The following is a 23,700-nucleotide window of genomic DNA, read 5'->3' as shown; positions in this document are numbered from 1 at the left end:
CGACCATGACCGTCGTGACACTTCAGCTGTTTAGTATGGCTGTAAAGCTGATCCAGGACGGCTCTTACTGGGAGTAGCCAAAGTGCTGGGTGGGTGGCTTCTCCCCACGTTCCAGGCCGGGTCTTGGCAGGCTTATAAAAGCAGTCAGCACTATCAGGTGGTGTGTATTTTCCTCCATCTGACAGTGAAGCTGTGGAGTCCTCAAGGCTGAAGACTGCAAACAGGCGTGCAGGCCACCTGGAAGCCTGCCAGTGAACTTTTCTGTGGCTGAGCATTCAGCCAGGTGTGAACCAACACCTAGGATTCCAGGTGAACATTGTTTTGTTTTGCTGAGTGTGAATAAACACTGAAGTTTGATTTATAACCTGGCTTCTTGCCTCTATACTGCGTCCGCTAACCTGTCTACCAGAGCAAATACCCACAAGATGTACAGTACCCTTATGGAGGCCCTACAGGGAACAACAGATACAGCTAGTCATAGGCATTATTGAACCATCCGTGCCAATGTCTGATAGTTAAATATGCCTAATGTACCATTTACATGCTTCTCTATGCAGTGCTCCCAAAATGGCTGCTAAAGAGGGGTCATGTGATCAGTGCCATCTGTGACAGATCCATCTGTATAGACTTATATTGCTGGTTCGTCTGTTTGCCCTCATTTCGTGTGTTTCCCCACATACCGATTGGAACTACTGAACAGACGGCCACCCAGGAGAGGAGTGTGTTGCTAGTTAACCTAAATGGCCTCCTTGTTCACAGAGGACTTGAACCAACTTGACCTCCTGGACTAATTCGTGCCATTGTGGGATATGTTAAATGTCTGTGTATTGAAAAGGGTTGTGACATTGTGTGTGTAAATGGTGATGTCTGTTCTGTTGTCCCCACACGTGTATTGGTGATTTCCCTCTGTCTTGGGAGATAATTGGATTATTCCTCGGGTGTCGCCAGGGCAGAGAGGAGAAAACCATAATGCATTGTGGGGATGTATTGTCTCTGTAGTGCTACATGTCTGTCCTGTGTCCCAGTCTCCATTCTGGGCCCCTAGGGGCGTGTCCACCAGATGGGGACCTGCATAAAAATGGGCGGGTAGCCCTCAATAAAACATTCCCTGTTTGACTTTCAAGACGGAGCTTGGTCTCGTTTATGGAGGGATTTATTATTGGGACAGCGCTTTCGTATATTGCTAGCTGTGGAAGGAGTTCGACTGAATTGCTGATCGGGAGTTGCCACGTTCTTATGCTCCATTCGGGGATTTGATGATCGGCTGGATTAAAAACTGCATTCCTGGAGAAAGGGGCTTATTCACTAACCAGCGGCGTCATCTACCTGGCGGTGAGTGTCGTAACACCATCCAATACCAACCTCCATTCATTTATACTGGGGATGAACAGGGGAACTAGCACGTGGCCAGTCCGTCCCCAATGTAAGTGAACTTGAGGCCGCCCGTTTGGGACCTGCAAGTAAATATAAAATACGGCATCAATGGTTTGAAGTCTATTACTATCTGCACGCACGTGATAGACAGTGGCCAATCCCTTTAATATAATTAAACTATTACAGCTTGATAGAATTTTTTATAATTTGGCATGATGGTGTCATCTCTGTTTATTGGTCATTTCCATTTTAGGAGGAAAAACTTTTTGTTTTATACTTTATTATTATTCAATTTTTCTTTGTAGTTTTAACTCTAACATGAACATATTATACCTATACTATTAAATATTCAAATATACAATTTCCCTTGCTCTCTGGTTTCATAATTAAAACAGAAATCTACAGAAATCAAATAACTGTGGCCCATTAACGCAACAATTTAAATATACTACATTTAATATTATTTTAACTCTACATTACCTTATGCAGGGACTTTTAAAATACTAACTCAGATGATGAGTCCAAAGCCGCAAACTAATGTAAGCAGGAAAGGCAGCAAATGCTTTCCAGTTGACATCAGCCTGTGACAGTCTGGCCCGTCTCTCCTAAGACACCTTTTTCCTCCTTTCATAGAGTTTCCTACTTTCCGTATTAGTTGACTGAACGGGCTCATGAGGGAATAGGAAACCTTATGTGCAGACATTTAACTCAACAAATACCAATGAGGCCTGTATAACACAGACTTAAGCACCGAGGTCAGAGAATTACTTATGTGAAGTCACAGACTTCTTTGGTGCACGTAACCTCACTTAAAGTCGAGACTGAAAACCAATCCTAAAATAACTGGTGAGTCACTCAGAGAATGAAGATATTTATGACACTGTGTTTCCAAATGAAGAATACATCCCTCTCTTTCTTGTCGTTTATTTGCACAAGAACAAGGTACACTGTGGTTAAACAAGTTCTCAGACTTTATACTTGGAGATCTCATTTCAGACAAAGACTGAAGAGACAGCAATGCCAAACAAACATTATTAGACTAATATTCCTGTTTCCTGGGTATGTTTCAAAGGCTGACAAAATATGAATATAAAGGTCGTGGAAAAGTGAATTATTCCACCGCTACCCAGAGTATATAATACTGTAGATTAGGAAAATGGCACCTACTGAAATAAAATTACTTTCTGAAGATCAAACTCTTCTCAGACTTCAGAGTTCATTTTAAACTTTTTCCTCTTGTCCATCTACTCAATTTCTACATCTGTTCCCTATGTTTGGCAGGCAGAAGTGTAGCTTGTGGTCCAGAACTTATGTCCTGGCTCACTTTGATGGAAAGGTTAAAATGTATCGTCAAATAAAGCAGAAGCTTGGAATGTATGAAACTAAGTTTTAGGAAATGTACAAACACTAATAAATTAGACCGTTACTGTAGTGAAAGAATCCTATGAGAGGATAACAAAGTTCGCAAAACATGTAATAGTTGATATACATGTTTTCGTATTGAAATGTCTAATAAAATAGATTTATTCCTTAAAGGGGTTGTTTTATTTCAGCTATTTTGCCAAAGTATACATAACACAAAAAAACACAGAGACCCCAGTCTATCTCAACTTCTCTTCCTTACAGCTTGTTTTTCCTGGTTAGCAGGCAATCAAGACTTTGAATGAGCCTATACCAGATGTGATCTTTGTACACCAGCTCCAATGGAACTATTTTAGACTGGTATACTTCTCTTGGTTCCCCAAGATGCATATTGCATCCAGTGATTGCTGTCTTTCACACATGAGTGGTGAATACATCAAGCTCAAGTCTTTTGCTAGGTAGTGGTTCCATCTCAGGACATTTCAAATTCAACTCCTCACACAGGTCAATTATATTTTCACACAAACCAACTTTAACTTATTACAATATAACTTCAACATACGGTGTTTAGTGCAACATATGAACTTTTCATTTTGACACAACAGGAGGGATATTCTGTGACATTTAGCTAATCAAGGAGACTGATGGGGTAGCACTCTCCCTGTGCATTCCACTAGTTAAGTCCAATGACTAGAACTCTCAAGCCAGTTCTCTTGATCTCCAGACAGTCAGTCTCCAACTTTCCACAGGATGGCCTGTAACACTCATTGTTGAAAGCACACTCAGCTATGGGTCCCACAGGGTGGAAGTCCTCCCTCAAAGCCAAGACAGTCTCTAAAACCCTCTAAATATTTTAGCTCACCAGTCACCACCTTATATTCCATGGTGAAACTCTGGCCTTCTGGACTTTTTAGTGACTCACTGTGAAGCTTCAACTCAGGCTCACAATCATCTGCTCCCATTGACCTCCACTTTTATCCCATTGACACACCCCTCAGTGGCTTGTTGCTATTTGAAGAAAACAACCTGTTTCTCATGCATCTGATTAGGTCACACTGCACAATCTGTCCTATTCTTGGGGAAGACACTCAGACTCAGCAGCATAGCACTACATTGGTACAATAGTTTTATAGGCTACTCTGGCAGCCGGGCAGTGGCCATTTATAGACCACACTGCACAGCTTTACTAAGTCTCTCCATCACTTGCTCTTCTGTCAGACCACTAGATTGCTCTAGAGTGAGTGTATCATACCACTCACACAACATCAGCAGGCTCACTGGCACCACATGTGGCTTTAGCTACACACTGACTCACTTCTTACTCCAAGCTCCCGTATGCAACCTTGCCTGGTCTCTGCTATAATAAAGCCATCTAGTGGTAAGAGTGAGAACCAAAATTACAGTAGATGCATACACATTACCTGTCAATAGTAAAATAGATTATAAGTCAAATGAAACAAAAGTCACATCAAGAAAGGGAACTCCGATATATATGTATTTTAGATTATGATTAGGTTAGGAAACAGAGGGCTAAGCAGCATGTGTATATGCAGAAAAATATGCAAGTCAGCCAATACTATTACATGGTCAAATATCATGGGACAAACAATTTCAATGTATTTTACAATATTCATATTTTTAGGTACAAAGGCTAATCAAAAGGGAGGTCTGCGGAGAGTCAACTTTTTAAATTTCAATAATGGGGATAAAAAGACAGCTTGCCTCAACTGCATTCTCTCATTTAGGTACCTTTGGTATACCAAACAATATTTAGATAAATTAAAATCAGATCTCAAATAGAATTTCTTTTTTTTTCTTATTCGTCTGTAATATATGTGCTATGGAGTAAAAAAAAAAAAAACTTTCGTACATGGTGTAAAATGCTTTAAAATGTCATCACTTTATTTTTATTTTTCCTTGTTGAAGATAGCTATGCAGTATTGTCTGATCTCACCTTTGTTGGACCATTTCCATGTACAAGAACTGGCAAGGTATCATACTGAGTATTCTGTGCTCTTGCTTTCCCATTTTCAAAATATAATACAACTTCATCTGCAAGAAATAGTGGGGATGGATTCAAGAATTAATCCAGGTATACTAAAAAGGACAACATACTTTATGATTTCATATATGAACTGTATAAAGTACACAAGTAACATAACATTCATTTAAACTTTACATTCTCTTCTGCCAGAACTATCATAGGGAGGTTCTTCACATGTGGCTGGATAAATGTCAGATCAGGCAGGAGGGGACTGGAAGTACTCGTTAATGACAAAAAAATAAATCAGCATTTAGCTTGATGATCCATAAGGAGTCAAGTTATTTTTTTTTAACTAAATTTGGATATAAATACATCTTTTTTTTCTATGGCCATGATTCATTTATTTTTATTTTTTTAATAAAAATGTATTTATACAAAATTTTATTGATGGGCATGATGCACATACTAGACACAAACTATAAATTCCCTTCTAAAAAGTATACGAGTTAAGGCCTTCCTTTTAGGTTCTAAAAACAGCTTTGTTTTGTCCACAGGAACATTTCCTGGCAGTGTGCACACACTATCATTTGAATGCATAACGTCGCCATTGTTCTCTGTTGAATCATTATGGTGTTCTGTTGTAAATGCATTGTACCCACAATAAACCAGCAATTACCATTTCACTGGAATGAAAGAAAAACACAGTTTGCCTTACCAACTGCTCCATTTAGATTTTGGAAAATTCCAGATTTGTGATCCAAGGTGATGTTGATGTGTTCCTGTAAAAGGTTCAGAAGAAAACAGCAAGCTCTTAAAACAGTCCGTGTTTTTTGACATTTTCCATTTCACTGTAATAGTTTGGTTATTCTCTAAAACTATTACAACCATAGAATTGGCATTAGAAGAAAGTCATTTGCCAGGGCTGAGAGAGACAAATAAAGTCCCTGAATAGAATGGTGCAACCAGAGGCTTGGCAGATGTGCTTAAATAGACATGGTGGGGTTAAAAATGAATTATATTTGCACAATATACTGTAATAAAATGTAAAAATATAAAATTCATATCCTCTGACTACTAATTCACAAATAAAATGTACCAAGTCTTCCATATTGTCACCATTGCTGGCTAGACTAATTTTTCCATTGCATTATATACTGCTTGTTTTTGGGTTTACAACCACCTTGCAATCCTGCAGTGGTGGCCATGCTTATACACTATAGGAAAAAGCATGGCCTCTCTGGTGGCTGGGACCATGGGAGCGCACATAGGCACAAGCGCAGCAGTTCATGCCCCTGCCATCTCGTATAAGCACTGCAGCGGTGGCCATAATCCCTGGAAACAAGCAGTGTATAATGCAATGGAAAAATTAGTCTAGCCAGCAATGGTGACAATATGGACAATCACAATACATTAGTAGGTGCCTTGTATTAACTTCCTCTACCCCTTTAATTTAAAATAAATAGAATGCTTAAAAATAATAAAAGTAGCATTGGAACAGGAGTGGTAGGTGGTTCTTAAGGTATTATTTGAAAGCATTTGCAATACATGTGTGGACAACCCCACTGGATGCAACAAATGCTAATATACAAGGAGCTTCCTGCTAGTTCATCACTGATAGACGATCAGCTCTCATGACTGATCTGTTTTGTAAATATTTGTTTTCTCCATAAAGCAATTATGGAAACAATTTTGTTAGAACTGGAAATTTAAGAATGAAGTGACAATTTTGACTCATCACTTATATAGGGACCAGCCCCAATGACAAAGGGTAAAGGCAGCACTTATTTATAGATTTCCTGGAGGAATAACCAAGGATTTACAATAAGGAGTAAGAAAAAAATGTTCTTCAGCCTTGTAATTTACTATACTCTAACATAAGAGGCATGTCAAGAAAACATATTTATCCTAACTCAACAATGTCCCCTAGTAATAGGGTATTCTTGCTATACCACAGAAAGGGCAGCATACCCTTATGGCATGAAGAACTCTATGTACGTGAGATCTTAGAAATGAGGTAAGTAAAAACACCATGTGGTCAGCGTCGAGGCAGAAAAGCGAGTCATGATTTGGCAGCGATTGCAGAAAAAGACAGCTCATTTTTATTACATAGTTTAGGTAATTCTCCTCCATCCTGTTCAACCCAGACGAAAATCACAGACTAAGTTATTCCTGACTTCTCATTCACTTTTACATAAAAAGAAATTGGTGTCAAATTTAACATGATTTATTCTGCAGATGGGCTCCCCATTGGTACACTGGCCACAGTACAAAGGATGTGATGGAGGGCCGTTTATGAGAACTTGTGAATATACTGGAGAAGCGCTGTATAAAGGAAAACTACAGAAACATGTTATTCCAGTATAAGCATAAAGAATTTTCCAAGAAGATGGAAGGATATGTACACATTTACGCATACAGCAAAAACTACTGTAGTCACTGATAGCTTAGAAACTGTAACTTATTGTGATGCACCAAAAACCCTTAGTTTTTTTACTTCCTTTTTTTTAAGAGCCATAGCTTTTTTATTTTTCCATTCGCGTAGCCCTCTCAGCCTGGGTCATTATATATAAGTAATATATTTCATTTTGTATATTCGCTACTTCCTATACTTTCAAATATTTATTTAACCCCTACAGGACCCTGCGCTTTTCCATTTTTGAACTCTCATTTTTTACTCCCCGTATTCCTGGAGCCATACATTTTTTTTTTCCATTCTCATATGTGTGTGAGCAATTACTTTTTCCAGGACAAGTTGCATTTTCTAATGGCACCATTTAATAATGCATACAAAGTAGTGGGAAGCTGGAAATAAAATTCCAAATGGGCTGGAATTGGAAAAAAGCAAGCAGTTCCAGTTTTATGGGTTTCATTTCTACAGTATTCCCTATGCAGACAAACTGACATGTTACCTTAATTTTCCAGATCCGTACAATGACAGTGATACAACATTTATATATTTTTCCTGGGTTTAAATACTGAAAAACTAGAAATAGAAAAATAATTAAAAAAGTCTCTTTGCACCACTATATTCTGCCTTCTATAACTTACAGCTATGTCTACAGTTGTGTGAGGGCTAATTTGTTTCAGGGCAATTGTAGTTTTTATTGACACAATTTTGAAGTGTGTATGACTTTTTGGTCCCTTTTTATTCAATTTTTTGGGAGGTGCAGTGATGAAAAAAAACTGACAATTGACCATTATAATTTTTATTATTTTTTATTTATTTTTTACGTTATGGCATTCACTGTTCAGGATTAATACATTCATGTTTCAATAGTATGGACAAATTGGGATGTGGATTTGCAAATATATATATCTTTTTTTGCTTATTTATCTTTACTATAGGGAAAGAAGAGTGATTAGAATTTTTATATTTTAAACTTTTCTTCACTTTTTTAATGTCACTCTAGAGGACTTTAACATGCGATCATTTGATTGCTTCCCACTGCATTTATTTAACATTTCCTCCTATGGGAGATTGAATGCATTCCTATAGAGCACTGCCACCTGCAGGCCTTCATAGGAATATTCCTATGATGGTGGTAACCTCGAGCAGGCTCCAGATGACCACCACCAATGAATGGCTTTTCCAATCTCAGTGCTCCAGGGAAAGCTGCCTTACCTGCCGTGGTGAAAAATGACCACAGCATCTCAGGGGTTACATGTCTGCAATGCTCGGTAGCTATGGGCGCCATTTTTAAATATCTGACTTTTGCTGTTCATGTACAACAGAGGTCAGGAAATGGTTAAAATATTCTAGCTATGAGACGAGCATAGTTTAAGACATCAGATATCACCTATTGCAAAACTTCTACCTACGAATCAGCTTTATCTACTGACAGTCAAAAAAGATGCTTGTTACTTGCAGTAATCTTAACCAAACTTAAATCAATAACCCTTTCCTGCCATCTGGATAGAACTTGGACAGTAAAGACAGAAAAACAAGTTACAAGTCAGTCTGCCAAATTCCACGCAGCAATCCTCATAGTTCCCACATATTTGAATTCTTACCCTTTGAAGTTGGTTAATGTAAATTTTGGTGTAGAAAAGTTGATCATCGTCATTATCTTGTAACGTCCACTGCTGAACAATTTTCTTGACATTTGATAAATATCCAATAAATCCTGAAATTCAAATGGTATATTACTTTCACCTCAAACTACACAGCAACCTGTATTCTATACATTCAGAGCTGGATTTTTGTAACAAATGTAATAAAATAATATCTAGTTTAAAGGGATTCTGCAGTTTTTTTAAACTGATGATCTATCCTCTGGATAGATCATCAGCATCTGATCGGCGGGGACCCGAGACCCGGGACCCCTGCCGATCAGCTGTTTGAGAAGGTAGCGGTGCTGGCAGTAGCGCCGCGGCCTTCTCGCTGTTTACCGCAGGCCCAGTGACGTCACGACTAGTATTAATGGCCTGGGTGCGGCTAAGCGCCATTCAAGTGAACAGAGCTTAGCCCCGCCCAGGCCACTGATACTAGTAGTGACATTACTGGGCCTGCGGTAAACAGCAAGAAGGCCGCGGCGCTACTGACAACTCCGCTACCTTCTCAAACAGCTGATCGGCAGGGGTCCCGGGTGTCGGACCCCCGCCGATAAGATGCCGATGATCTATCCAGAGGACAGATCATCTGCAAAATTCAGTCAAAAAATGAAAGGAATCATGGTAAACAGAGTTAGGCAGCTATGAAAACCTTTCTATCTCAGTTGCGAGTCCCAGAGAAAAGGTCAGAGCAGATGGATTGCAAACTGTGCACTTATCGTGCACTCTGTACTCCTAGTACTTAGACTTTGTTTAGACTTGACCGGGTTCCAAACTTAGCTTAGCCCTTCCTGCTGTTTTAGAAGAAGTTGTAATTTAAGGGGAACTCGGTAATTTGAAAGTACAGTTTTATTCTTCCACTAAATACAAGAATGGCCAGAAAGTGTAAGTGATAGGTTAACCAAGTATTGTAATTTCATATGACCCTGTTCTTCCATCATTTAAGGCACCTTACGGACCTTTGGATAGAAAGCACACAATGGAATCTAACAACATCTTTAGCCAGTAACATTGCAATGTATGGAAACCCACCAAAACTTAATAAAAAGCTTTTGTCTGGAAATCTCCACTAAAGAGACTGTACATTTGAAAAATATGTTCTGCAGCAAACTTATCCAGAAAGCTAAGATTAACGCACACAAAAATACACACTTGGAGTCAGATAGCGCTGGCTGCATCTGTATGCACACATCAGCTCCGATCCTTCCTTTCCAACTGTTCTACCAATGCAGCAACACAAAAACACTAGCATATGCAGTTACCACGGGCCATCCTGTGGTGTAATGATCCTACACCACATGAGCCTTCAATCGATTGCTTAGGCTACTTTCACACTAGCGTTAAAGTTAAAAAAATAAAAAACGCTTCAGTTTTGTCTAAATGCAATCTGAATGGAAAGCATTCCGGATGTCCTCCGTTCCGTCCCTTTTACGGTATTTGGCCAGCATGCCAAAATTCCGAAACACTTTCCGGATTGCCATTTCTGGCATTCATTTCTATTGAAATTTATAAATGCCAGATCCGGTACCAAGTGTTCATGAAATTGGCGCATTAACAGATCTGGTTTTCCGGTCTTTAAAAATGTGAAAAAAAGAAATACCGGATCCGTTTTTTCCGGATGACACTGGAGAGACGGATCCGGCATTTCAATGCATTTGTCAGACGATCCGCATTCCGGCAACGAAACTGCCTGCAAGATTCTTATAACGCTAGTGCGAAAGTACCCTAAGAATTAATGTTCTGCAGTTTTATTTTTAGTTATCTATGTGTCCAATATGGCTGCCATTAATTATTATTAGTGTTAAGCGAATAAAAGTATACGAAGTGACTGTGATCCGAATTTTAGGAAAAATTTAATTTGCCACAAAGATGAATTACCTCGCAATTTGTGGTAACAAATCTATTTTTCCTGAAATCCATTTGCGCGTGAAGAGACTGTCGCAGCCATCTTGATTAAAGAAACTGTGCAAAATGTTGCACAGGGTGACGTGTTCGTCACCGCGCAGGCCGAGTGCAGTGACTCCATCAATCACGTCACAGTCTTCAATCAAGATGGCCGCCGACAGCCTCTCTGTGATCAAATGGATAAGAGGAGGATGTTTTTGTTTAGTTTTTTTTTTTTTTAACTGGATTTTTAACTGAAAAGCCTTAATTTTAATCTCAGATGCCTCAATTAGCAATAAATGCGGCATCTGAGGGGTTCAATGACAGTGGGGGCAGCACAATCACCGTTCCTTGTCATTGCACCCACTACATAAAATGGGATGCACTTTGTGATTGAGTAATTCATCTCAAATCAAATTTCTGTGTGAAATTCGGCGAAGCAGCCGAATAGAATTTTTCATATTTTCGCTCATCTCTAATTGTTATCATCAATTACAATTGGAGAAAAAAAACACGCTGAGGTTTATTTAATGTATTCAGTAGACACTGGGCAGCATGGTGGCTCTGAGGCTATTTCTGCAGCAGTAAAGTCCGTTGCTTGAATCCTACTACAGTTACAATTTTCTCTGAATTAACTTCCAAACTCAAATTTCATAATATAGCAATAAACCAGGATATACAAGTGAGAGTGAAGACAGCAAATAATAAGGACTTACTGGAATCTGCATACAGCAATCCATAGAAAAAACTATGACCAGACCAGATAGGAGGAACACATGACAAAAGGAATTATCAGCTATTCCAGAACCTATGCATATATTATATACATTTTATACAGAAATAAAGTGAAAGTACTTGCCTCCCGAGTTAAGAAATCGTTTGCCGCTGCGTACCACAGGGTACTTGTCAGCTAATCGCTTATCAGGCCATATCAATGCCTCTGCAGAAAATACAACCTTATGGTTTGATTGCTGAAACTTTTTAAGTAATTCTTCTGGGCCACCAGCAAAGATAACATCATAACTGAAAGAGAAGCAAAATCATCATTACTACAAGATTCAAAAAAATACACCAGAAATATAAACACCTATTAAATAATACAGTAAAATAATCAGCTAGAGAGGCAACAATTGCAATTATTTCCCACAGAAGCCAAAATTCAGTTCTGATGGTTCTCAGGGGGTACGGGTTCTGACTGAAGAAAGACCTACAGGCAATTCTCCATGGGAAAATATGCAAATTGGAACTCCTCCAGAAGGAAGAAAACTATCTCACATTAGTCACTGGATGGATGCTGTATCTTAAAGCTTGAAGAGTTTTATTTCTGCTCCACTCCTTAGACAGTTGACAGCAAAAGACCAAGGATTAGCCATGCACATGAAATAGCTGTCATCCAGAAAGCTATCCCAATGTCCCAAAAAATCTGTCAATCCAAGCTTGCCAGTATTTTTTTCTTAGGCTACTTTCACACCTGCGTTTAGGTGCGGATCCGTCTGGTATCTGCACAGACGGATCAGCACCTATAATGCAAACGCTTAGATTCGTTCAGAACGAATCCGTTAGCATTACCATGAACAAAAAAAAATTATAATTTTTTATTTTTTTTTGTTCATGATAATGCAAACGGATCAGTTTTGACTTTACATTGAAAGTCGATGGGGGATGGATCCGTTTGAAAATTGAGCCATATTGTGTCAACTTCAAACGGATCCGTCCCCATTGACTTGCATTGTAAGTCTGGACAGATCCGTTTGCCTCCACACGGCCAGGCGGACACCCGAACGCTGCAAGCAGCGTTCAGGTGTCCGCCTGGCCGTGCGGAGCGGAGGACAAACGGTGCCAGACTGATGCATTCTGAGCGGATCCGCATCCACTCAGAATGCATTAGGGCTGGACGGATCCGTTCGGGGCCGCTTGTGAGAGCCTTCAAACGGAACTCACAAGCGGAGCCCCAAACGCTAGTGTGAAAGTAGCCTTATAGATAGAGTGGGATGTAACAGTGTCAGACAGCATTAAAGGCTAATGTACACCTTTGGGGGCATTTTTTTTATTATTGCATTATACTTATTTTGAGCTGAAAATCTTTTTTTTTTTCAGTTCTTTTTTATTAAAAATATGGATTATTTTTTTGTGTACATAGCTGAGATGCTGCAGTAGCAGCCTATAGATTTTCTGTATTTTACATCAGACCAGGAGCAGAAGGACTCCTTATCTCTGCCCTTATAAACACTCATTATAGCTCAGTTCTTATGTAACTGATAAAAATGTGGCTTAAATAAGTGTTTATGACCTCTCAGTAGTTTAGAGATAAGGATAATTAGATAACCAACACAAAGAGAAGTTGAAAGTACCAGTCACACAGCTAGAAAAACAGTTAACATTTTGTAACAGAACAGCTCAATATTTTTAATAAAGGCCAATGGAAAATATGATTTTTAGCCAAAAATGAGTAAAATGCAATATTAAACAAAATTGCCTTTAAAAAGGTGTACATAGCCTTTAAGTATATTTACATCCAAAATGTCCAATTCTTGCTTTTTTCTGCTTCCATATATTTCAGATTTTGCACCAAAACAGACAGAATTGATCAACATTTAGCTGATATTTTCAGCCCACTTAAAAGGATTTGTATCGATATATAAACTTATTCATACAATAACATTTTATCTCATAGAGGGGAGACAGATCATATAAATGATGTTCTGAGTCCCCTGAGTGAATGGAAGAGCATTAGTGAATATGTGCCATCACGCCCTCCATTCGCTGTGGGGCTGAAGGAGGTAGCTGAGGACAGCAGTAAGCCATTTTCAGCAGTCCCATGAAGAATAAATGTAACACTGTACTCGTTTGGCCACCACTCTATTAATACAGGCGACTGAGGACTCCCTTTTCCCACGATCGGTGATAGTGCCAGTAATCAGACCACCACTAATTAGATGGATGCTTGTCCGCTATTCAGTTAATGGAGGATAAGTCCAAGTCTTGAAAGTTGGTACAAAGGGAATCTGTCACCAGCGACCTTCATATCCAGTTGTTTGGATAGAGACATAACTGTGGTTCTCCTGATTAAAGCACTATTTTTCTTTTGTTGATCTAAGGCTCCATTCCCAAGTTATGATACATTTCCCAAATATGCAAATTAGGTACTTGGTGCAATGAGGGCATCATCATTGCTCTTGTTGCACATAAGCCCCACTCCGTTCTGTGGCCAGCCCCTCCCTTGCTGCTTTGATAGAGTCAGACTGTGGAAAAAGCAGCCAGAGAGGGGCTGGCCTCAGAAAAGAGTGGAGCTTGGGTGGAACAAAAGCAATGCTGACACCCTTATTGCACCAAACACCTAGTTTTCTGGCATTTTTCAAAGAGATGCCCAAGTGAAAAACACCATACTTATGGCCCTTTCACACCTGCGTTATAGTCTTCCGGCATAGAGTTCCGTCGTCGGGGCTCTATGCCGGAAGAATACTGATCAGGATTATCCTAATGCATTCTGAATGGACAGTCCGTCCTTCAGGACGCATCAGGATGTCTTCCGTTCCGGAACGGAACGTTTTTTGGCCGCAGCAAATAGCGCAGCATGCTGCGCTTTTTGCTCCGGCCAAAAATCCGGAACACTTGCCGCAAGGCCGGATCCGGAATGAATGCCCATTGAAAGGCATTGATCCGGATCCGGCCTTAAGCTAAACGTCGTTTCGGCGCATTGCCGGATGCGACGTTTAGCTTTTTCTCAATGGTTACCATGGCTGCCGGGACGCTAAAGTCCTGGCAGCCATGGTAAACTGTAGTGGGGAGCGGGGAGCAGCATACTTACCATCCGTGCGGCTCCCGGGGCGCTCCAGAGTGACGTCAGGGCGCCCCAGGCGCATGGATGACGTGATCGCATGGATCACATGATCCATGCGCATGGGGCGCTCTGACATAATTCTGGAGCGCCCCGGGAGCCGCAGGGATGGTAAGTATGCTGCTCCCCCGCTCCCCACTACTACTATGGCAACCAGGACTTTAATAGCGTCCTGGGTGCCATAGTAACACTGAAAGCATTTTGAAGACGGATCCGTCTTCAAATGCTTTCAGTACACTTGCGTTTTTCCGGATCCGGCGTGTAATTCCGGCAAGTGGAGTACACGCCGGATCCGGACAACGCAAGTGTGAAAGAGGCCTTAGAGCGTACTCATGCTACCATTAAGGCCTCTTTCACACTACAGTATGTTGCATTCAGTGTTTTGCGTTCAGTTTTTCACGGATCCGTTGTTCCGTTTTTTGCTTCCGTTGTGGTTCCGTTTCCGTTCCGTTGTTCCGTTCCGTTTTTCCGTATGGCAAATACAGTATACAGTAATTTCATATTAAAAATTGGGCTGGGCATAACATTTTCAATTGATGGTTCCGCAAAAAACTGAACGGATACGGAAGACATACGGATGCATTTCCGTATGTGTTCCGTTTTTTTTGCGGCCCCATTGACTTGAATGGAGCCACGGACTGTGATTCTCGGCCAAATATAGGACATGTTCTATCTTTTCAACGGAACGGAAAAACGGAAATACGGAAACGGAATGCATACGGAACACAGTCCGTTTTTTTGCGGAACCATTGAAATGAATGGTTCCGTATACGGACCGTATACGGAACGCAAAAAACGGACCGTATACGGAACGCAAAATACTGTAGTGTGAAAGAGGCCTAACGCAAACAAAATTTAAAAAAATCACTAGCCAAAAAAGCATTACTTGTCCTGGTTTCATATTTCCCCATAGACTTTATTACAACTGGTTGTTGTGTTTTTGGCAAGAAAAAAGCATGACAAATGCCACAGAAAAAGCAGCATTCCTGTCAAAAAAATGTATCCTGTGCATCTATTATGCGCATTTTGCACCCATTTTATCCATTTTAATCCGATATCCATTTTTTCCCCATTAAAAAAACTGATTTCATACACAAATGGCTAAAACGGATACAAAATGTGCATAACTGATGCACAGGATCCTTTTTATTTTTTTTACAGGATCCTTTTTTACAGGATCCTGTTTTTTTTTGCTGTTCTTCTGACAGATCAGAAGAACGGAACACAAAACAGTGTTATGAATCCTGCCTAAGGGTCCATTCATACATCCGCAGGTGTTTTTCGGTCCATAAGTTGCAGATCCGCAAAACACGTACACCGGCCAGTTGTGTTCCGCATTTTGCGGACCGCACAAGGCTGGCACTTTAAATAGAAATTCCTTTTCTTGTCTGTGTCTGCAGACAAGAATAAGACATAATTTATTTTTTGCGGTACAGAAGTGCGTATGCGGAAAGCACAGTGTGTGCTGTCCGCATCTTTTCCGGACCCATTGAAAATGAATGGGTCCGGATCCGTTCTGCAATGTTGCTGAACTGATCCGGATCCATTTTGCAGACGTGTGAATGGACCCTAAGGGATGTTATCCCACAAACAGCATTTATCACCTCTCCGCAACGCTCTATCGGTACCATAGAAGTGAATGGAGCAGTAGACCAACATGCAAATGGCACCTAACAAGTTAAGTATACATCAGCAACCAGGGCGTAGCTAAAGTCTCATGGGTCCTGTACAAGAGTTCAGCTTGTGCCCCCTATCCATTAGAGTTTTGTGGCCAATTGGCAGGGAAGAACATAGCTTTCGTGCTGCCTGAGGCCAAATTCTTGACTTTACCCCTTTCCTCCAGACAGAGATGTCACTTGGCCTGCATGTACTTTCTATAATGTCAGTGTCTTCTTATATGGCACAAGGGTCTTTGGGCCCCCTCAGTCTACTGGGCCCGGCAGGGACTGCTACCTCTGCACCCCCTATATATACGCCCCTGTCGGCAACACATTTTTAAATTGACCCTTTCAATGGCTTTTGTGTCACGATATCAGTGTCAAGTTTAGAACTGCTACATATCTACTTCTCCATTCAAACAGAGAACTTGGGACACCCGGTGATTACGCTGTGGATGGGCGATAACTGCGCTCTGTGGGATAACCCCTTGAAATAACTTTACTTCTTTTATATTCCATCAATATGACCCTATGCCTGAATATTATCAAAAGTTACCTCACAATATCTTGTTAAATAAAGTAGGGCAACGGTGTGTTGTACGGGACATGTAACTGCAGCAGTCTGGTGCAGTCCACGTTCAGGTCACCACTGCCCAAGTAAGTATGAACTGGCGAGGAACCAAGGCACTAATAGGGAATGATGTCAGTATAGGGGTCGTGAATAGAGTTGAGCGAACACCTGGATGTTCGGGTTCGAGAAGTTCGGCCGAACATCCCGGAAATGTTCGGGTTCGGGATCCGAACCCGATCCGAACTTCGTCCCGAACCCGAACCCCATTGAAGTCAATGGGGACCCGAACTTTTCGGCACTAAAAAGGCTGTAAAACAGCCCAGGAAAGAGCTAGAGGGCTGCAAAAGGCAGCAACATGTAGGTAAATCCCCTGCAAACAAATGTGGATAGGGAAATGAATTAAAATAAAAATTAAATAAATAAAAATTAACCAAAATCAATTGGAGAGAGGTTCCATAGCAGAGAATCTGGCTTCCCGTCACCCACCACTGGAACAGTCCATTCTCAGATATTTAGGCCCCGGCACCCAGGCAGAGGAGAGAGGTCCCGTAACAGAGAATCTGTCTTCATGTCAGCAGAGAATTAGTCTGCATGTCATAGCAGAGAATGAGGCTTCACGTCAGCCACCACTGCAACAGTCCATTGGCATATATTTAGGCCCAGCACACACACAGGCAGAGGAGAGAGGTCCCGTAACAGAGAATCTGGCTTCATGTCAGCATAGAATCAGTCTGCATGTCATAGCAGAGAATCAGGCTTCACGTCAGCCACCACTGCAACAGTCCATTGTCATAAATTTAGGCCCAGCACCCAGGCAGAGGAGAGAGGTCCCGTAACAGAGAATCTGGCTTCATGTCAGCAGAGAATCAGTCTTCATATCATAGCAGAGAATCAGGCTTCACGTCACCCACCACTGTAAGAGTCAATTTTCATAAATTTAGGCCCAGAACCCAGGCAGAGGAGAAAGGTCCCGTAACAGACAATCTGGCTTCATGTCAGCAGAGAATCAGTCTTCATATCATAGCAGAGAATCAGGCTTCACGTCACCCACCACTGTAAGAGTCAATTTTCATAAATTTAGGCCCAGAACCCAGGCAGAGGAGAAAGGTCCCGTAACAGACAATCTGGCTTCATGTCAGCAGAGAATCAGTCTTCATATCATAGCAGAGAATCAGGCTTCACGTCACCCACCACTGTAAGAGTCAATTTTCATAAATTTAGGCCCAGAACCCAGGCAGAGGAGAAAGGTCCCGTAACAGACAATCTGGCTTCATGTCAGCAGAGAATCAGTCTTCATATCATAGCAGAGAATCAGGCTTCACGTCACCCACCACTGTAAGAGTCAATTTTCATAAATTTAGGCCCAGAACCCAGGCAGAGGAGAAAGGTCCCGTAACAGACAATCTGGCTTCATGTCAGCAGAGAATCAGTCTTCATATCATAGCAGAGAATCAGGCTTCACGTCACCCACGACTGTAAGAGTCAATTTTCATAAATTTAGGCCCAGAACCCAGGCAGAGGAGAAAGGTCCCGTAACAGACAATCTGGCTTCATGTCAGCAGAGAATCAGTCTTCATATCATAGCAGAGAATCAGGCTTCACGTCACCCACCACTGTAAGAGTCAATTTTCATAAATTTAGGCCCAGAACCCAGGTAGAGGAGAAAGGTCCCGTAACAGACAATCTGGCTTCATGACAGCAGAGAATCAGTCTGCATGTCATAGCAGAGAATCAGGCTTCACGTCAGCCACCACTGCAACAGTCCATTGTCATAAATTTAGGCCCAGCACCCAGGCAGAGGAGAGAGGTCCCGTAACAGACAATCTGGCTTCATGTCAGCAGAGAATTAGTCTGCATGTCATAGCAGAGAATCAGGCTTCATGTCAGCCACCACTGCAACAGTCCATTGGCATATATTTAGGCCTAGCACACAGGCAGAGGAGAGGTTCATTCAACTTTGGGTAGCATCGCAATATAATGGTAAAATGAAAATAAAAATAGGATTGAATGAGGAAGTGCCCTGGAGTCCAATAATATATGGTTATGGGGAGGTAGTTAATGTCTAATCTGGACAAGGGACGGACAGGTCCTGTGGGATCCATGCCTGGTTCATTTTTATGAACGTCAGCTTGTCCACATTGGCTGTAGACAGGCGGCTGCGTTTGTCTGTAATGACGCCCCCTGCCGTGCTGAATACACGTTCAGACAAAACGCTGGCTGCCGGGCAGGCCAGCACCTCCAAGGCATAAAAGGCTAGCTCTGGCCACGTGGACAATTTAGAGACCCAGAAGTTGAATGGGGCCGAACCATCAGTCAGTACGTGGAGGGGTGTGCACACGTACTGTTCCACCATGTTAGTGAAATGTTGCCTCCTGCTAACACGTTGCGTATCAGGTGGTGGTGCAGTTAGCTGTGGCGTGTTGACAAAAGTTTTCCACATCTCTGCCATGCTAACCCTGCCCTCAGAGGAGCTGGCCGTGACACAGCTGCCTTGGCGACCTCTTGCTCCTCCTCTGCCTTGGCCTTGGGCTTCCACTTGTTCCCCTGTGACATTTGGGAATGCTCTCAGTAGCGCGTCTACCAACGTGCGCTTGTACTCGCGCATCTTCCTATCACGCTCCAGTGCAGGAAGTAAGGTGGGCACATTGTCTTTGTAGCGTGGATCCAGCAGGGTGGCAACCCAGTAGTCCGCACAGGTTAAAATGTGGGCAACTCTGCTGTCGTTGCGCAGGCACTGCAGCATGTAGTCGCTCATGTGTGCCAGGCTGCCCAGGGGTAAGGACAAGCTGTCCTCTGTGGGAGGCGTATCGTCATCGTCCTGCCTTTCCCCCCAGCCACGCACCAGTGATGGACCCGAGCTGCGTTGGGTGCCACCCCGCTGTGACCATGCTTCATCCTCATCCTCCTCCACCTCCTCCTCATCCTCGTCCTCCTCGTCCTCCAGTAGTGGGCCCTGGCTGGCCACATTTGTACCTGGCCTCTGCTGTTGCAAAAAACCTCCCTCTGAGTCACTTCGAAGAGACTGGCCTGAAAGTGCTAAAAATGACCCCTCTTCCTCATCCTCCTCCTCCTCCTCCTGGGCCACCTCCTGTTCCATCATCGCCCTAAGTGTTTTCTCAAGGAGACATAGAAGTGGTATTGTAACGCTGATAACGGTGTCATCGCCACTGGCCATGTTGGTGGAGTACTCGAAACAGCGCAACAGGGCACACAGGTCTCGCATGGAGGCCCAGTCATTGGTGGTGAAGTGGTGCTGTTCTGTAGTGCGACTGACCCGTGCGTGCTGCAGCTGAAACTCCACTATGGCCTGCTGCTGCTCGCACAGTCTGTCCAGCATGTGCAAGGTGGAGTTCCACCTGGTGGGCACGTCGCATATGAGGCGGTGAGCGGGAAGGCCGAAGTTACGCTGTAGCGCAGACAGGCGAGCAGCGGCAGGATGTGAACGCCGGAAGCGCGAACAGACGGCCCGCACTTTATGCAGCAGCTCTGACATGTCGGGGTAGTTGTGAATGAACTTCTGCACCACCAAATTCAGCACATGCGCCAAGCAAGGGATGTGCGTCAAATTGGCTAGTCCCAGAGCTGCAACGAGATTTCGCCCATTATCACACACCACCAGGCCGGGCTTGAGGCTCACCGGCAGCAACCACTCGTCGGTCTGTTGTTCAATACCCCGCCAAAACTCCTGTGCGGTGTGGGGCCTGTCCCCCAAACATATGAGTTTCAGAATGGCCTGCTGACGTTTACCCCGGGCTGTGCTGAAGTTGGTGGTGAAGGTGTGTGGCTGACTGGATGAGCAGGTGGAAGAAGAGGAGGAGGAAGCCGAGAAGGAGGAGGTGGCAACAGGAGGCAAAGAATGTTGCCCTGCGATCCTTGGCGGCGGCAGGACGTGCGCCAAACAGCTCTCCGCCTGGGGCCCAGCTGCCACTACATTTACCCAGTGTGCAGTTAGGGAGATATAGCGTCCCTGGCCGTGCTTACTGGTCCACGTATCTGTGGTTAGGTGGACCTTGCTACAGATGGCGTTGCGCAGTGCACACTTGATTTTATCGGATACTTGGTTGTGCAGGGAAGGCACGGCTCTCTTGGAGAAGTAGTGCCGGCTGGGAACAACATACTGTGGGACAGCAAGCGACATGAGCTGTTTGAAGCTGTCTGTGTCCACCAGCCTAAATGACAGCATTTCATAGGCCAGTAGTTTAGAAATGCTGGCATTCAGGGCCAGGGATCGAGGGTGGCTAGGTGGGAATTTACGCTTTCTATCAAATGTTTGTGAGATGGAGAGCTGAACGCTGGCGTGTGACATGGTTGAGACGCTTGGTGACGGAGGTGGTGGTGGTGGTGTTGGTGGTACATCCCCTGTTTGCTGGGCGGCAGGTGCCAACGTTCCTCCAGAGGCGGAGGAAGAGGCCGAGGCGGCAGCAGCAGAATAGGCCGAGGCGGCAGCAGCAGAAGAGGTAGCAGGGGGAGCCTGAGTGACTTCCTTGGTTTTAAGGTGTTTACTCCACTGCAGTTCATGCTTTGCATGCAGGTGCCTGGTCATGCAGGTTGTGCTCAGGTTCAGAACGTTAATGCCTCGCTTCAGGCTCTGATGGCACAGCGTGCAAACCACTCGGGTCTTGTCGTCAGCACATTGTTTGAAGAAGTGCCATGCCAGGGAACTCCTTGAAGCTGCCTTTGGGGTGCTCGGTCCCAGATGGCGGCGGTCAGTAGCAGGCGGAGTCTCTTGGCGGCGGGTGTTCTGCTTTTGCCCACTGCTCCCTCTTTTGCTACGCTGTTGGCTCGGTCTCACCACTGCCTCTTCCTCCGAACTGTGAAAGTCAGTGGCACGACCTTCATTCCATGTGGGGTCTAGGACCTCATCGTCCCCTGCATCGTCTTCCACCCAGTCTTGATCCCTGACCTCCTGTTCAGTCTGCACACTGCAGAAAGACGCAGCAGTTGGCACCTGTGTTTCGTCATCATCAGAGACATGCTGAGGTGGTATTCCCATGTCCTCATCATCAGGAAACATAAGTGGTTGTGCGTCAGTGCATTCTATGTCTTTCACCGCTGGGGAAGGGCTAGGTGGATGCCCTTGGGAAACCCTGCCAGCGGAGTCTTCAAACAGCATAAGAGACTGCTGCATAACTTGAGGCTGAGACAGTTTCCCTGGTATGCATGGGGGTGATGTGACAGACTGATGGGGTTGGTTTTCAGGCGCCATCTGTGCGCTTTCTGCAGAAGACTGGGTGGGAGATAATGTGAACGTGCTGGATCCACTGTCGGCCACCCAATTGACTAATGCCTGTACCTGCTCAGGCCTTACCATCCTTAGAACGGCATTGGGCCCCACCATATATCGCTGTAAATTCTGGCGGCTACTGGGACCTGAGGTAGTTGGTACACTAGGACGTGTGGATGTGGCAGAACGGCCACGTCCTCTCCCAGCACCAGAGGGTCCACTAACACCACCACGACCATGTCCACGTCCGCGTCCCTTACTAGATGTTTTTCTCATTGTTATGGTTCACCACAACAACAAATATATTATTTGGCCCAATGTATTGTATTCAAATTCAGCGGGATATAAATTTGAGGCCTAGTATTTAGGCGCTGGGTGACCGGTATGGATTTAGTGACAGAATTAGACTTGGAAATGCACAGAAGCGTGTGTGTGAAGTTATTCTGAATGACCCAATGTGCACCTTGAATATTATATACCCTTTTTGGGATAGATTTCAAATAGCTCTGATATAGCAGGAACCACTAAATTATGAAATTGCTAAATTGGGAATTGTACTTCAACCCAGAACAAAAAATGTGCTTTGACGGGCACTAAATAACTTTCCCAGCTACAACAGGACAGCGGTAACGAGAGATTTAGAGGGATTTAAATTTGAGGCCTAGTATTTAGGCGCTGGGTCACCGGTATGGATTTAGTGACAGAATTAGACTTGGAAATGCACAGAAGCGTGTGTGTGAAGTTATTCTGAATGACCCTATGTGCACCTTCAATATTATATACCCTTTTAGGGATAGATTTCAAATAGCTCTGATATAGCAGAAACCACTAAATTATGAAATTGCTAAATTGGGAATTGTACTTCAACCCAGAACAAAAAATGTGCTTTGACGGACACTAAATATCTTGCCCAGCAACAACAGTACAGCGGTGGGTAACGAGAGATTTAGATGGATTTAAATTTGAGGCCTAGTATTTAGGCGCTGGGTCACCGGTATGGATTTAGTGACAGAATTAGACTTGGAAATGCACAGAAGCGTGTGTGTGAAGTTATTCTGAATGACCCTATGTGCACCTTCAATATTATATACCCTTTTTGGGATAGATTTCAAATAGCTCTGATATAGCAGGAACCACTAAATTATGAAATTGCTAAATTGGGAATTGTACTTCAACCCAGAACAAAAAATGTGCTTTGACGGGCACTAAATAACTTTCCCAGCTACAACAGGACAGCGGTAACGAGAGATTTAGAGGGATTTAAATTTGAGGCCTAGTATTTAGGCGCTGGGTCACCGGTATGGATTTAGTGACAGAATTAGACTTGGAAATGCACAGAAGCGTGTGTGTGAAGTTATTCTGAATGACCCTATGTGCACCTTCAATATTATATACCCTTTTAGGGATAGATTTCAAATAGCTCTGATATAGCAGAAACCACTAAATTATGAAATTGCTAAATTGGGAATTGTACTTCAACCCAGAACAAAAAATGTGCTTTGACGGACACTAAATATCTTGCCCAGCAACAACAGTACAGCGGTGGGTAACGAGAGATTTAGAGGGATTTAAATTTGAGGCCTAGTATTTAGGCGCTGGGTCACCGGTATGGATTTAGTGACAGAATTAGACTTGGAAATGCACAGAAGCGTGTGTGTGAAGTTATTCTGAATGACCCAATGTGCACCTTCAATATTATATACCCTTTTAGGGATAGATTTCAAATAGCTCTGATATAGCAGAAACCACTAAATT

General features: G+C 43.0%; 1 protein-coding gene across 2 annotated transcripts in view; it reads right to left on the bottom strand.

Moving 5' to 3' along the window:
- Positions 1–23,700, bottom strand: part of PLOD2 (procollagen-lysine,2-oxoglutarate 5-dioxygenase 2) — a 167,451-nt gene that overhangs the window by 73,622 nt on the left and 70,129 nt on the right. For both annotated transcript variants that reach the window (XM_044290206.1, XM_044290207.1), the window contains exons 4-7: positions 11,514–11,677; positions 8,732–8,844; positions 5,436–5,499; positions 4,691–4,788 (exon numbers count right to left, since the gene is read on the bottom strand). In XM_044290206.1, the coding sequence (XP_044146141.1) occupies positions 4,691–4,788; positions 5,436–5,499; positions 8,732–8,844; positions 11,514–11,677 (439 nt within the window). The remainder of the gene's footprint in view (positions 1–4,690; positions 4,789–5,435; positions 5,500–8,731; positions 8,845–11,513; positions 11,678–23,700) is intronic.

This window comes from Bufo gargarizans, chromosome 4 (genome assembly GCF_014858855.1).
Source record: "Bufo gargarizans isolate SCDJY-AF-19 chromosome 4, ASM1485885v1, whole genome shotgun sequence".
Taxonomy (NCBI): domain Eukaryota; kingdom Metazoa; phylum Chordata; class Amphibia; order Anura; family Bufonidae; genus Bufo; species Bufo gargarizans.
This window is presented reverse-complemented; position numbering and strand designations above follow the sequence as displayed.